The sequence below is a fragment of the Oryctolagus cuniculus genome, chromosome 2 (assembly GCF_051225735.1).
Source record: "Oryctolagus cuniculus isolate XC-2025 breed Fujian yellow rabbit chromosome 2, ASM5122573v1, whole genome shotgun sequence".
Lineage (NCBI taxonomy): Eukaryota > Metazoa > Chordata > Mammalia > Lagomorpha > Leporidae > Oryctolagus > Oryctolagus cuniculus.
The window spans coordinates 65,394,808-65,408,541 of NC_142868.1; the positions used below are offsets into that span (position 1 = coordinate 65,394,808).

The 13,734-nt window shown below is 48.7% G+C and overlaps 3 protein-coding genes across 6 annotated transcripts in view; 1 reads left to right on the plus strand and 2 right to left on the minus strand.

The window, feature by feature from the left end:
- Positions 1–10,396, plus strand: part of WWC2 (WW and C2 domain containing 2) — a 262,176-nt gene extending 251,780 nt beyond the window's left edge. For all 4 annotated transcript variants that reach the window (XM_008250200.5, XM_089325521.1, XM_089325520.1 and 1 more), the window contains 2 exons: positions 1,393–1,520; positions 5,580–10,396. In XM_008250200.5, the coding sequence (XP_008248422.2) occupies positions 1,393–1,520; positions 5,580–5,646 (195 nt within the window). In that variant the 3' untranslated portion in view covers positions 5,647–10,396. The remainder of the gene's footprint in view (positions 1–1,392; positions 1,521–5,579) is intronic.
- On the minus strand, positions 6,518–9,845 carry CLDN22 (claudin 22). The gene has a single exon (XM_017338356.4). The coding sequence runs from the start codon at positions 9,843–9,845 to the stop codon at positions 9,183–9,185; it is 663 nt and encodes a 220-aa protein (XP_017193845.1). The 3' UTR covers positions 6,518–9,182.
- A 258-nt stretch (positions 10,397–10,654) lies between the features above and the next one.
- CLDN24 (claudin 24) lies at positions 10,655–12,048 on the minus strand. The gene has a single exon (XM_017338352.4). It carries the CDS (start codon positions 12,046–12,048, stop codon positions 11,386–11,388), a length of 663 nt encoding a protein of 220 aa, XP_017193841.1. The 3' UTR covers positions 10,655–11,385.
- Between the last annotated feature and the right edge of the window lie 1,686 nt (positions 12,049–13,734).

Genomic DNA, 13,734 nt, shown 5'->3' on the forward strand with positions numbered 1-13,734 from the left:
AAGAAGACAGACCCTAAAGAGCACAAACTGTGGGGCCTGTGCTGTGACATAGTGGGTAAAGCCACCACCTGCAGTGCCAGCATCCCGTATGGGTGCCAGTTCAAGTCTGGGCTGCTCCACTTCCGATCCAGCTCTCTGCTATGGCCTCGGAAAGCAGTGGAAGAAGTCCTAAAGTCCTTAGGCCCCACCTGGAGGAAGCTCTTGGCTCCTGGCTTTGGATCAGCACAGCTCCGGCCACTGCGGCCAGTTGGGGAGTGAACCAGCGGATAGAAGAACCCCTCTGTTTCTCTCTGCCTCTCCTTCTCTGTGTAACTCTGACTTTCAAATAAATAAATAAATCTTAAAAAAAAAAATGAGCACTTACTGCACTGCTCCATTTACACAGAGGACAAGTTGCGCAAAGGCTCCCTGTGCTGTCAGAAGCAAGAGCGCCAGCGGCCCTCGGGGATGGCGCCAGGTGCACCAAGAGAAGCTTCTCAGAACCAGAGGTGTTTCCTCTCTCTCTTCATTGTGACATGGGTTTGTTCCTTTTCTCTGCTCTCTGAATTACACATGCATACATGCAGTATTTTGGTTGGGAAGTTCTGTTTCAGTAAAAAGCCTTTTACATAGCTAAGATAGAAAACTTGGTTGAAAAGATGAAGAGGTTTGAAAGTTTATGTGCTGGCCAGCGCCGCGGCTCACTAGGCTAATCCTCCGCCTAGCGGCGCCGGCACACCGGGTTCTAGTCCCGGTCGGGGCGCCGGATTCTGTCCCGGTTGCCCCTCTTCCAGGCCAGCTCTCTGCTGTAGCCAGGGAGTGCAGTGGAGGATGGCCCAAGTGCTTGAGTCCTGTACCCCCATGGGAGACCAGGAGAAGCACCTGGCTCCTGCCATCGGATCAGCGCGGTGCGCCGGCTGCAGTGCGCCGGCCGCGGCGGCCATTGGAGGGTGAACCAACGGCAAAGGAAGACCTTTCTCTCTCTCTCTCTCTCTCTCACTGTCCACTCTGCCTCTCAAAAATTAAAAAAAAAAAAAAAAAGAAAAGAAAGTGTATGTGCCAAAATGTGAAGAGTAGGTATTTCTTGGGAACCGTGCTATAAGCAGTTTTCAGTTTCTTAGGTTTTCCAGGTGGTTTTAAAAAAAAGAAGTCATCCATTGTCTCTGTAATAAGATTTTTTAAATGTGATTCAGATAAATTCACCACTAAATCAGTACCTGATGCGCTTCTGCATGAACTGAGTTGGGCTCATGGGTGTTGTCCCCTAAGCGAGGGGAGGGCCACCCCACCCCACTGCCCACCTAGCTTGCCCTCCTCACTGGTCTGTACTGCTCCAAGCCTTGCAGCCTGGCTCGTGGGACTTCTCACTGTTTTTGTGTGTTTTTTTTTTCTGTTTTGATTATCCTTTGCCAGGCTGAACAATCGAAAGAAGAGCAGCAGCAGGGTTTGAATGCAGAGAAACTGGCAAGGCAAGTCTCCAAGGAAGTGTGTCGGCTTCGTGGGCGGAGCCAGAAGGTGCCTCAGCAGGTGCAGTCCTTCAGGTAAAATGGGCCCACCACAGGACAGCTCTCCGGCTTGTCCTCCTGTGGTCTGGTTACGCAGGAGTACACCCCAGTGCAGTGAAGTCGCCCTGAGGACATGCGCCCCACGTCCCCCATTCCCTAACTTGAATACACGAGTTGATATTTGCTCCTTCCTGGCAGAGCTGAAGCCCTGATTAAAGCCCAGGAACACGGGTGTCCCCAGCTCTTAGCAGCCCTTCACACATGTCAGTGAGAGTTGGTGACTCGGGTGTCCAGGAGCTGCAGACAAGTTACAGGTCTGTTTGCTCATTTTACAGACAGCCCTTGGGCGCCAATGGAAGCCACGTGCTGGGCTAAGTCCCATGATGCACAGAGAATCTAGGCTGCCTGCTCTTCTAGAGGGGCCGTAGTATGCAGGGGCCAGGCAGGTAAGCCGAGCCCCGCAGCGCCGTGTGGAAGAGCTAAGTGGAGGTACAAGGGGGGCCGTGAGAGCGTGCAGGAGCCCTCTCGGTCTGTGCGGGCTAGGGCTTCTGGCCGCAGGGGCCAGTGGCAGAGTATAGAGGCAGTGGCACTTTATAGAGGTTTTACGAGGGCACTGGGGCAGGAGGAGCGGCATGGACAGAGGCACAGAGCCTGAGAGGTCAATGCGGAGTTCTCTGTGTGTGTCGGAGCTGCCGGCCCACGAGCCTGCCAGGTGGAGTTGGGCTCAGACTCCAGCAGGCTTCAGCAGCACCACTGAAGGTTGCCCACTGTGGTTTTAGCAGTAAATGATGGGATGGGATTTTGTGGGGGGCAGATTTACGAGGTATTGTGGAAAGGAAACCAGTGAGAAACTGGGGAGACGAGGCCAGTTTGTGGGGGTTGAGTGGAAGGAGAGCAGTAGGTCCAGTGGAGTGCTGCTCGGTGGGGCCAGCCCGCAACCCTGAGAACAGGGAGAAGAGCAGGTCTGGGAGCGGATCAAGTTCTGCTCTTCGTGTGTCCGGGCAACAGCGCCACAGGGTAGCCCAGGGAGTAGACACGTGGAACTGAAATCTAAAGCCAGGATTAGGGTCAGGACAGGAGAGAAAAACTGGGTTTTCCTCCTCGATGTGCCGGTTCCAACGATGAGAATGGGCCAGGTACCCCAGGGAATGTGAAAAGGGGACCAGGAAAGGGGGCCTGATGGGTATTAAACATTGAGGGTGGCCGGCGCCGCGGCTCACTAGGCTAATCCTCCGCCTAGCGGCGCCGGCACACCGGGTTCTAGTCCCGGTCGGGGCGCCGGATTCTGTCCCGGTTGCCCCTCTTCCAGGCCAACTCTCTGCTGTGGCCAGGGAGTGCAGTGGAGGATGGCCCAGGTGCTTGGGCCCTGCACCCCATGGGAGACCAGGAAAAGCACCTGGCTCCTGGCTCCTGCCATCGGATCGGCGCGGTGTGCTGGCCGCAGCGCGCCGGCCGCGGCGGCCATTGGAGGGTGAACCAACGGCAAAGGAAGACCTTTCTCTCTCTGTCTCTCTCTCTCACTATCCACTCTGCCTGTCAAAAAAAAAAAAAAAAAAAACCATTGAGGGATGTGAAGGCTTGGCGAGGGGGTGGGGAAGGGAGAAGTGGGTGTGGCTACAGAGCCAGGGGTGGAGCCTCTTCAAGAGAAGAGAGGAGAACTGGGAAATGTAACGTGATCTGCAGCTTCTTGGTGACCATCTCAGGGACACTTTCAGTCGAGTGAAATAGAAAAGAGTTTGATTCTTTGAGTTTTTTGTTTGCTTTAGTTTAGGTCTGGGTTTTATACCGAGGAGTCTAGGAAGTTTGTAGATATGCATGGAAGAAATGAAGAGCAGGGAGAAGGGTGGGACTGGGAGTCCGCCCGCTGGGCAGGGTACTTGTGAGGAGGCGGGCAGCAGGGAAGGGCCGGAGGAGGAAGCAGGGGTGACTGCAGCAGGCAGCAGCGTGAGTGCAGAGTGGAGGGCCGGGAAGTGCTGTCACGGGCTTACAAGCCTTCCCTTTTCTTTCCTTGCTCTTTGAGAGGCAGAGACAGACAGAGCTCCTCCCACCAGCTCTTTCACTCCCCAGATGCCTGCAGCAACTGGGGCTGGGCCTGGACTAGAACCAGAAGCTGGCAAAGCAGCCCATGTCTCCCATGTTACTTGAGCTGTCACGGCTGCCTCCCAGGATCTGCATTAGCAGGAAGCTGCCGTCAGGAGCCAGAACCAGGAATCAAACTCAGACACTCTGATGGGAGACACAGGTGTCTTAACTGCCAGGCTACATAGTCCCTCCCTGCTCTTAACTTTTTATGGGACATTTTTAAAGTCAAGAGTTAGATTTTCCACATTTGTAACTTTCAGCTGGTACTGCTACTGCTTGTACTGATGAGAGGAGTCCTTCCATGTCCTCAGTGCCGTTGGTCAATTTGAGAGCATGCAGCATCCTCTAGCATGGAAAATCATACCACTCCCTGTTTCTGCTAAAACCCGAAACAAAGAATTCATAAACATCCTGGGCTTCCCTTAAGATACAAACCTGTTTATGTCACCAAGCAAGTGATGAGAATGGTGAGATAAAGCAGACTGTCCTGGAAGCACGGGCGTGCACACAAGGCATGGCCTGGTCACTGATCCCTGACCTCAGTGGTGAGGCACTGGGCAGTGCTGGAGTTGGAAGCCCGGAGTTCTGTGGCTTTCTTATTTTTCAAGAGAAGTTACATATCAAGAGTTTCAGAGGGCCAGGGCTGTGGCATAGTGGGCTAAGCTTCTGCCTGGCATCCCATATAGATGCTGGTTCTAGTCCCGGCTGCTCCTCCTCCAATCCAGTTCTCTGCTGTGGCCTGGGAAAGCAGAAGATGGCTCAAGTGCTTGGGCCCCTGCACTCACATAGGAGACTCGGAAGAAGCTCCTGGCTCCTGGCTTCAGATCATCCCAGCTCCAGCTGTCGTGGGCATTTGGGGAGTAAACCAGTGGATGGAATACCTTTCCTCTCTGTAATTTAAAAAAAGAATGTTGGGGCCGCTGCTTTGGCACAGTGGGTTAAAGCCCCAGCCTGCAGCACTGGCATCTCATATGGGCACCGGTTCTAGTCCTGCTGCTCCTCTTCTGACCCAGCTCTCTGCTATGGCCTGGGAAAGCAGTAGAAGATGGCCCAAGTGCTTGGGTCCCTGTACCCACATGGGAGACCTAGAAGAAGCTCCTGGCTCCTGGCTTTGGATCAGCTCAGCTCTGGCAGTTGCAGTTGTTTGGGGAGTGAACCAGCAGATGAAAGACCTCTCTCTGGCTCTACCTCTCTCTGTAACTCTGTCTTTCAAATAAATAAAATAATCTTAAAAAAAAAAAAAAAAAAAAAAAAAGTTGTTCTTGGCTCCTGGCTTCAGATCAGCTCAGCTCCAGCCATTGCAGCCATTTGGGGAGGGAACCAACGGATGGAAGACCTTTCTCTCTGTCTTTCCCTCTCTGTAACTCTTTCAAATAAATAAAATAAATCTTAAAAAAAAAAAAAAAGGAATTGCCCTGGGGGCCAGCATTATGGCTTAGGGGGTTAAGCCTCTGCCAGCAACGCTGGCATCCCATATGGGAGACCCAGCTGCTCCACTTAGATCCAGTCCCTGCTAAAGGCCTGAGAAAGCAGCAGAAGATGGCTTAAGTGCTTGGGCCCCTGCTACCCATGAGAGACCTGGAAGAAGCTCCTGGATCCTGGCTTTGGCCTGGTCCAGCCCTGGCCGTTGTGCCCATTTGGGGAGTGAACCAGCAGATAGAGTATTTTCTGTAATTCTGCCTTCCAAATAAATAGAATAACTCCTTTTTAAAAATTTTTTTAAAAGAAAGAAACCCTCATCCCTAGATCAAACCTGCAATGATTTAAAAGTTGTCTTGTACTGGAAGTCCCGGGGCCAGGTTGGTGCCTCGGCCCCTGTGGCATCACCCTGAGCCACAACTGCCGTCCCCCATCGGCCGCGGCCATCCTGATTTTCAGTGGAGGTCGGCCCCGGGGAGAGGAGCCCCCTCCAGGCTCGCAGAGCACTGCGGCCGTTCTCGGGGACTCTAGTGATGGTCACCAAGTGTCATAAACACCATCTTGAAGCCAGTGCACTTCTGCCCGCCAATGCAGGGAGAAGATGGCCTACTTCACCAGAGCGAAGATCAGCATCCCGTCCCTGCCGGCCGACGACGTGTGACGCCAGCGCTCAGACCATCTGCCTCCACCTGCTCGGTGAAAGATGGAACGTTTGTCTTCTTTCTTCCTTTTTTTTTTTGGGGGGGGGGGGGGCTGTGTGTGACGTAATTGTCAATTCTTGATGGACTTTCATTTCACGTCATATTTTCAACATGTTAATTTGTAAAATACTTTGAATATAATATTTTGAAAAGAAAAAAAAAAGACTCAGCTAACAAAAATGGGATAATGTGGCCCACAAATGAGCTTGTGTGTGTACTGCCAGTGGGCTTTATCTTGTCAAAGTGGAACGGAGGCAGGACCTGGCGTGTTTCCCCCTCCGCTGACTGCTGAGAAACCACTTGGGTCAGCGGCTTTTCCTAGAGCAGTGTTTGCTTTTCCCGGTTGTCCCCGGAGTCGCCATCGGGTCGGCAGCGGCGCCACGGGCGTTCTTGGAGAGCAGCTCCGGGAGTCCAGTGTGACTTCCTGCCGCCCGGGTGGCAACACTTTGTCTCCTGGAAACAAGTTCCTTTTTGTCTAAAGAAGACGTAAACCGTGTGAGAATATCACTGAGAGGCGCGGCACCCCTGGCCCGCAGGAAGAGCCTGTGACGCTGGCGCTGAGGGCGGGAGGAGCGCGGGAAACCTCGCTTCCTCTGGAGCGGCGCCGCCCCGCGCAGCCCGCATCTGCGGATCCTCGCGAGCCTTCCCGTGTGGGCCCCTGGCTGGCCCCAGGGCGTCCCAGAGACAGCACGGGCCTACGGAAGGCTGTCTTGGTGGAGTCAGAGTTGCCAAAAAGAAGGAAGGGAGATCAGGGGACGGATTTCAGAGTCCCAGCCCCTCCCCTCCGTGCGGGCATCTGCGGTTCATGGTAGACAGGGAGGGGGGCCAAGGGGAGAGCGTTGATGTGGGGCTGAATTGTTTGCAAGAAGGAAAAAATTACTCTAAATGAACAAATTCAGAAATATAATAATGTGCCCTCCTAATAGAATTTTAGCTTACCCAGCCCAGGCACTACTTAAAAAAAAAAAAAAAAAAAAAGTCCTCGATGTAGCCCTGCCAGCTTAAAGGCTTCTAAAATATATGTTATTTAAACAACTTAAACTACCCTTGTTATTCTGTCTGTTATATTAGAAGAAGCACATTTTAGACAACTATCTTACATTGCAAACTAAACCAGTAATTTTTAACAATTCCAAATCATCGTAAAGGAACAGGCCCTTTAAATAAGAAAGTGTTAAAAAGTCCCGTTTGTAAGTTAGAATCCTCACTAGCAAAAATTTTTACTGTCTTTAAATTTACTGTACATATTTTAGAAAGCTCATTTTAGCAGAATCAAGGATCAAATTAAGCAGTTTCTGAGCCTAGAACTTTATTTTTTTCTAAAATCCCACCACTTATAGGAATATACAAATTTCTTGTTAGATAGAACTGGACATGACGTTGCTTTGAACAGAAACCAGCCTAGTGAAGCGACTGAGCACCGGCCTTCAAGGCTGCCCAGCTTGCTCTGTTAGATGCCTAAGAAGATCCAGTTAAAGAATGCCATTCGTCCTTGTTGAGGTCAAATGTGAGAGACAGAAGTTTATTTAATGTAAAGTTAATGAAGGTCAGCTGATTTCAGCTTCTTAGTTTGACCGTGAAAATGTTTATAGAGTTATGTGTAGTTGTACCGTACGATTTTATTTTCTTCATTTATTTATTTACGGTATTATTTATGTTCTGTTTAATATATAGTTTGGTTCTGGCCATTTTAAATGTTCGACATAGAAGAGGCTATATTGGAATATTTACAGCTTTATAAGTCTCCATCAGATTAGCTGTTAACTTTTTGTAACACAAAAAGTTTCAGATAAGTATTAAAAAAATAAAATCTGTCTCGGGCTGGTAGTTAACAGTTGTGACCAAGATGCTTTTGGTTTTATTTTACAGAATTTGCTCATTTCTAACATGAGAAACAAACTTACTTTAATATAACTTTTTCCACACTTTAAAATCAGCAATAGTGTTATGTATTTATAGGCAGCTTTTAATAATACTGTCATATTTGTACTAACCCAAATGATTCACAGTGACAAAACATTTTACTAACATGATCACAAAACCATATGGACAAATACGAATTTTAATATTATAAATGCTATTTTTAAAAGGTAGGACTTATTCTGCACAGGGTAAAAAGAATGTAATATTTAGTCCTCAATTTTGAATTATCAGTATGTAATTACAGTTTTGTATATCAGAATCTTAAGTGTTACAGGTACAAAAAAGAATATGGCTAGCCAAATGAACAAAGATTAGCTGAATCTCTGTAGGATGCAAATCAAATAAACTTAAAATCTTTGGGGTTTTTGCTATTGCTTTATTATATTGTATTAAATATCAAAGCTCAGGACTGAACTAAATACTTAATCAGGTTAAATTCTGAATATGTTTCTGTTTAAATTTGTCTTGTTTATAAAAGTATGCAAATACATCATGTAGATTAACTTTGGTTTCTGCACTTTCCATGTGTTTGTGGGTGGAAAAAAAATCAGTGGTTTTTCTGTTTCTTAACAAAGATACATCTGCATAATACTTTATTTTGCTGTTGTTTATTGTTCACTTAATTTCCCTAATTGGCACAAGCATCAGAGTTTACTTAAACCATGGACCAAGCACATATAAAATCTTTCATGAACTTCCCCAGCCCAGCAGTTTGCTGCGAATAGTTCCCGTTTAGACTATGAAATACGTCTGTTCTGCAAATCAGACAAAGGGCTCTGGAACGTGCGCTCAGTCGGGGGACTGCTGAGCTGGCAGCACTCCCAGGAAGCCCTGTGCCCATGCACACCCACCGGTCCCAACCGCGGCTCAGAGCCAGGGGCCGGTGGCAGTGTTGGCCATCAGGCACAGAGCAGGGAGGAGGGGTTAGATTCTAAGTGAATCTTCCAAAATGCAAGGTTGCCCTCCTGTGCTTGAAGGCGTGAATGAGTGGGGCTGGCTTTTGGAAAGCCTCCATAGAGGCACTGAGGAAAGGAAATGGTGTCTCCCACGTCTCTCACTTCCAAAGTTTTTAAAGAACCAGCAGGCTTTTTGTTTTTTTATGTACAATCAGATATCATGCATTTTAAATATGCGATGAGACCTTAGCTTATGTCTAATAGGTTATTTCAAACACCTGAAAGAAACCAGTGGTTAGCAGTGGCATTTCCAATTGCCAAAATAATTCCCCTCCATATAAATAATACCTTCAAAGATACATACGCATTTGATACAATGTTTTATTTACCAGCTCTGTGCAGTCACTGTGCCTGTTTTAAAACTGAGAAAACTCACTCACAGTAAGGATTGTGATTGTATTAAGTCTTGATTGGTTTCCGTCTTTGAGAAGAAGGTAAAAGTGCTTTACCAGTCGTAGAAAGAAATTCTAGTTTAAGAAGGTAAATCCCCAGGGGGAGGGGGGCTTGCATTTTGGAAAAGCAGGAGCATAGTGAATGGTGGCTGTGGAGCAGGAAGTCCTACCAAATCCAGAGCTGAGCCATCTCCTGAAGCCTGGAGAGCGCTGATGCCTTCTGGCTTAGACTTTCAGGTTGGAGTTTTTCATGGGCAGTTGTTGACGAAGAGCTTGCAAGTCTGCCACCGCGTAGTGGCCGGCAGCGAGCGGAGCCCGGGCGGAGCAGGCTGCACAGTGAAGCAGACACCCTCCCACGAGGAGGGAGAAGCCAGCACCCCAGCCCAGGAACAGGGCCTCCCCAAACTCCCACCGGGGCACAATCTCCGGAAGGGTCTCGTCCCAGAACTCCTGGACCGTCACGTGGGCCACCCACGAGACCGGCACCAGGGCTGTGATGCCTGACGTCCAGGACAGGATTCCCCCCAGGACGAGCAGGCGCTTCTTGAGCTCTTGCTGGCTCTCTCCGATTCTCAAGCAGTCCAGGCCAGACCCCGAGACCAGCAGGCCCAGGAACCCCAGCCCGTTGCACAGAAACATGAAAATCCTGGCGATCCGGAGTTCAGCAGGCAAAGCCAGGAAAGAGTCGAAGCCCTTGCACTGCGTGCCCACTTCCTCCTGGACGACACAAGTCTGCCAGAGTCCCAGGGTCCAGTGTTCCATCTCATTTAAGTCCAGGTTGAGGTTCTTCCAGAGTGGCAGGTAGTTCGTAAGACAGGATAAAATCCATCCCAGTAAAGATAGTGAAATTCCAGCAAACTGTGCTGCAGTTCTAAATACTAAAGCCATTATGAAGCCCTGTGGGCTTTAGCAAAGCTAACTCCTGCCGTTCAGTTGCTGTGAAAAGAAGTGTGACACCTGTGTTATCACTTGCCGAGTCAGAAATATTTTTTCGTTGTGTATTTAGGAGGATTCCTGCCAGAGTTGCTATTGTTTGGTTCCATGTTGAATAGGTTTCCGAAGAAAGAAGAGAGGGAAATAATGCAAACCAGTAATGCCAAGGTGTGGCCGAGACCGTGTTCATGTCCTGTGGGCTTGGTTTTGTAGGAAGCAGTTTGTCACTGAAATAAAACTCTTCATTGTTAAGGTATAAATGGCTCTCATGTTGTCCTCAGCCTTTCTAACAAGTCAAAGAATTAAGTCTGAATGCACAGGTGTTTAATTGATGGTTTTCATTTAACTCCTGCTTTCTGTCTTGCTAATTGCACCTGTCAGATGTTCATCTGTTGTAGTTCTCAAATTTCAATGTGTGTGTTACGATGATACTGGATGTTATCATTTTTTAAAAATAGATTCAAGAAAAGTATTTCTTAACCAAATAAATCAGTCTTACCATAAAATCTCTTGAGATCTTGAATTGGGCCTTTTTTTTTTTTTTTTTTTTTTTGAAAAGCTCTTCGGCTACCTACACCACATAGCTTATGAAACAACAGTGAACCAAATATTGGGTCTGTGTATCTACATGCCTTTCTGTCAGATTCATGGACAAGTGCGTAAAAACACTTTTTTTTTTCTCCATTGTGTAAATATGAGTCTTAATCTGTGGACAGATTGAGCAATAGGACTTTGTAGGTCAGAATCAGCGTCTCTGTTCACCACTGAAATAGTTATCCCCAAGTCTGTAATTTTTCATTGAACAAAGGACAGGCAAACCAACTGATAATACCTGGGTATCCAGAAAAATCAGTGGAATTGTTTTTCTTTTTTAAATATGAAGCTTTTTGGGAAAGAAATGAGAGAGGATAATGGCCAGTGTTTTAAATCTGAGAATATCACAAAACACCTCAAACCTTCAGCTACATAAAAATCCTCATAAAATTAAACAGAGTACCTAGGAATTTCCTAAAACACAAACCAAAGGAGACCAAGTCATCGCTGGGGAAACAGCACTTTAGCATTGGTTTTGCATGTGGTTTCACTTATGCAGAAACTTCAAAGGATTTCAGATGGCTGGTTTTTCTTCCTTTAGGAAACAGAAACTAGTTACCATTTCCACTTGCCAACAAAAGCAACCAAACGGAAAAGGCTTTCTGATACAAAAAAGAACAGGTTAAAGCTTAAGAGTCACGTTCATAGACACCCACCACCACGGATTGATTTAATAACCAGGTCAGTGAAACATTTCTTCACTCATACCTATGGAATGCTTACCATAATGGTTCTCTTTTAGATACAAGAGGTCCCTAATTATTCTCCAGAGTGGGGAGGAAGGAGTCTAATAGAAATAGTTATTGAGTGGGAAAATGTGAGCTGCGCAGATTCACGTAACCAAAGACCTCCTCGTGTCTTTGGGGTTGATGGGATATATCGCTCTGGTCTTGTCCACGGCTTACACTTTGGGATCTGCAGTTCCGTCTTCCAGATGTGGACACTGAGTCTGCATATCTGCCACCGCGTAGTGGCCGGCAGCGAGCGGAGCCCGGGCGGAGCAGGCTGCACAGTGAAGCAGACACCCTCCCACGAGGAGGGAGAAGCCAGCACCCCAGCCCAGGAACAGGGCCTCCCCAAACTCCCACCGGGGCACAATCTCCGGAAGGGTCTCGTCCCAGAACTCCTGGACCGTCACGTGGGCCACCCACGAGACCGGCACCAGGGCTGTGATGCCTGACGTCCAGGACAGGATTCCCCCCAGGACGAGCAGGCGCTTCTTGAGCTCTTGCTGGCTCTCTCCGATTCTCAAGCAGTCCAGGCCAGACCCCGAGACCAGCAGGCCCAGGAACCCCAGCCCGTTGCACAGAAACATGAAAATCCTGGCGATCCGGAGTTCAGCAGGCAAAGCCAGGAAAGAGTCGAAGCCCTTGCACTGCGTGCCCACTTCCTCCTGGACGACACAAGTCTGCCAGAGTCCCAGGGTCCAGTGTTCCATCTCATTTAAGTCCAGGTTGAGGTTCTTCCAGAGTGGCAAGTAAGTTGTCATAATGGACAAAACCCATCCCAGGAAAGATAATAAAAGTCCAAGAGATTGCATTGCTGTTTTGAAGTCAAAAGCCATTGCAACAACTCTGACTTTGCCACTCCTATAGGATCTGCCGTCTTTGCGGTTGACAGTAAGTAGTGTGACGATCTTGGTTCTATGCTGCCTGGAATATAAGCTTTGGCCATTAACTCTCTGGGCACCCCTGAAATGTGTTTTTGTTCTTCTTGAATATAATGTTTCATGTAAAGGACGAGGGACTCTGTTAAAACTATGAGTTAGGCTTTCCGATAAGGATTTGATCTGTTACCTTCCAATTTGCTTGGTAAAATTATATCCCCAATGCTGGAAGATTCTAAGTCTGAGGATGAACAAAGAAGGCTCTATGACCCCTCACCCTAAAATACAACAGAAATCTTTGTGCTTCAATATGGATTAATTAGATTTTAAGTGGTGATAAAAAGCCAGCTCTTTCTACAACAGGACTTCATTGTAATAGCTGCATCTGAGATTTCAGGGATGCAAAACAAGGCTTGTAAAGAAAGGTAGACTGTTTCCCTATAATCTCTGTGCTCCTCGGACTTCCTGAACCTACACAAGAACCTGGCCCGCGTTCTTGAGTGTCACAGGGACTCGGCTGTGACTTGGCAGAAAGAGTCCCCTCAGATTCCTTTGAAAGGTAGAGCCTGGTTCACTGCATTAATTAAAATGCGCAAGACGAGGCTGCTGCCCAGAGGTACGATCCCAGGACGAGGATGGCAGCAGCCTGGGGAGCGCCAGCTTCCACCCGACTGTTTCCATCCCTAGTAAGGTCTCAGGGTGAAGCAGGACGCATTAGTGTCCCGAGGAGGTGGGCTTTGTCTAGAACCAAGCTTGCTTATCACTTAGCCCCCATAGGGAGAACAATAAGCCTCCTGTCCGTTCCAAGACAAAAGTCGATGGCATCGCCCTCCGAGGCATCACGTGTGTGTTTGGTCCAGGCCACACCTTGAGTGCATACTCCTGGAGACTGCGACCCCTCAGAGAACACAGGGCCTCCAAAGCCAGGACAAGAGGCCACGTGCTCCAGACACCTGGGGCTGCCGGTCTCTGCAGGGTCCCTGGGCGTCCTGCACCCCCCACACCACTGCCCTGGAAGTCTAACCTGGTGGGACATAACCACTGCCCGTCACAGTGCAACCGCTGTGTGCAGTGGGCACCAGAGATGACCTTTAATGAGGCTGTGGAACAGAAGGGAGGGAGACCAGAGTAAGCAGAGGAGCTGGGGTCGAGGGGGTGCTCGCTTCAGCTTTTCCCGTCACCTAATGTCATTTATGCCACCAGATGTGTTCTTTCTTAATTTCTACCAGCTGTCAGGTCTCCCTAGGCTCTATCGATGTCCTCAGCATGGGATAGTGGTGAGCTGGCGCTTTCCTTCTGGAAGGATCCGGAGAGCAGCCATTAACAATGACAGGAGATGGTTCTGAACATTGAACGGCATAGTAGCTCCGTGTGGGTGGAGCTTTCTCTGTCCTGCAGGTGTCTTAGCCAAGGGCAGGCATCGCTGCCAAGGTTATCATGTGGTGGGAGTTGGACCGGACAACCTCCAAGCACCCTCCCTACTTACTCAGTTCAGTACCTAAAAATATGGGGTTTTTTGGGGGGGGGAGGGTAGGCGGCACTGTGGCATAGTGGGTAAAGCTGCTGCCTACAACACCAACATCCCATATGGGTGTCAGTTAGTGTCCCAGCTGCTCCACTTCCAGTCCAGCTCCCTGCTAATCT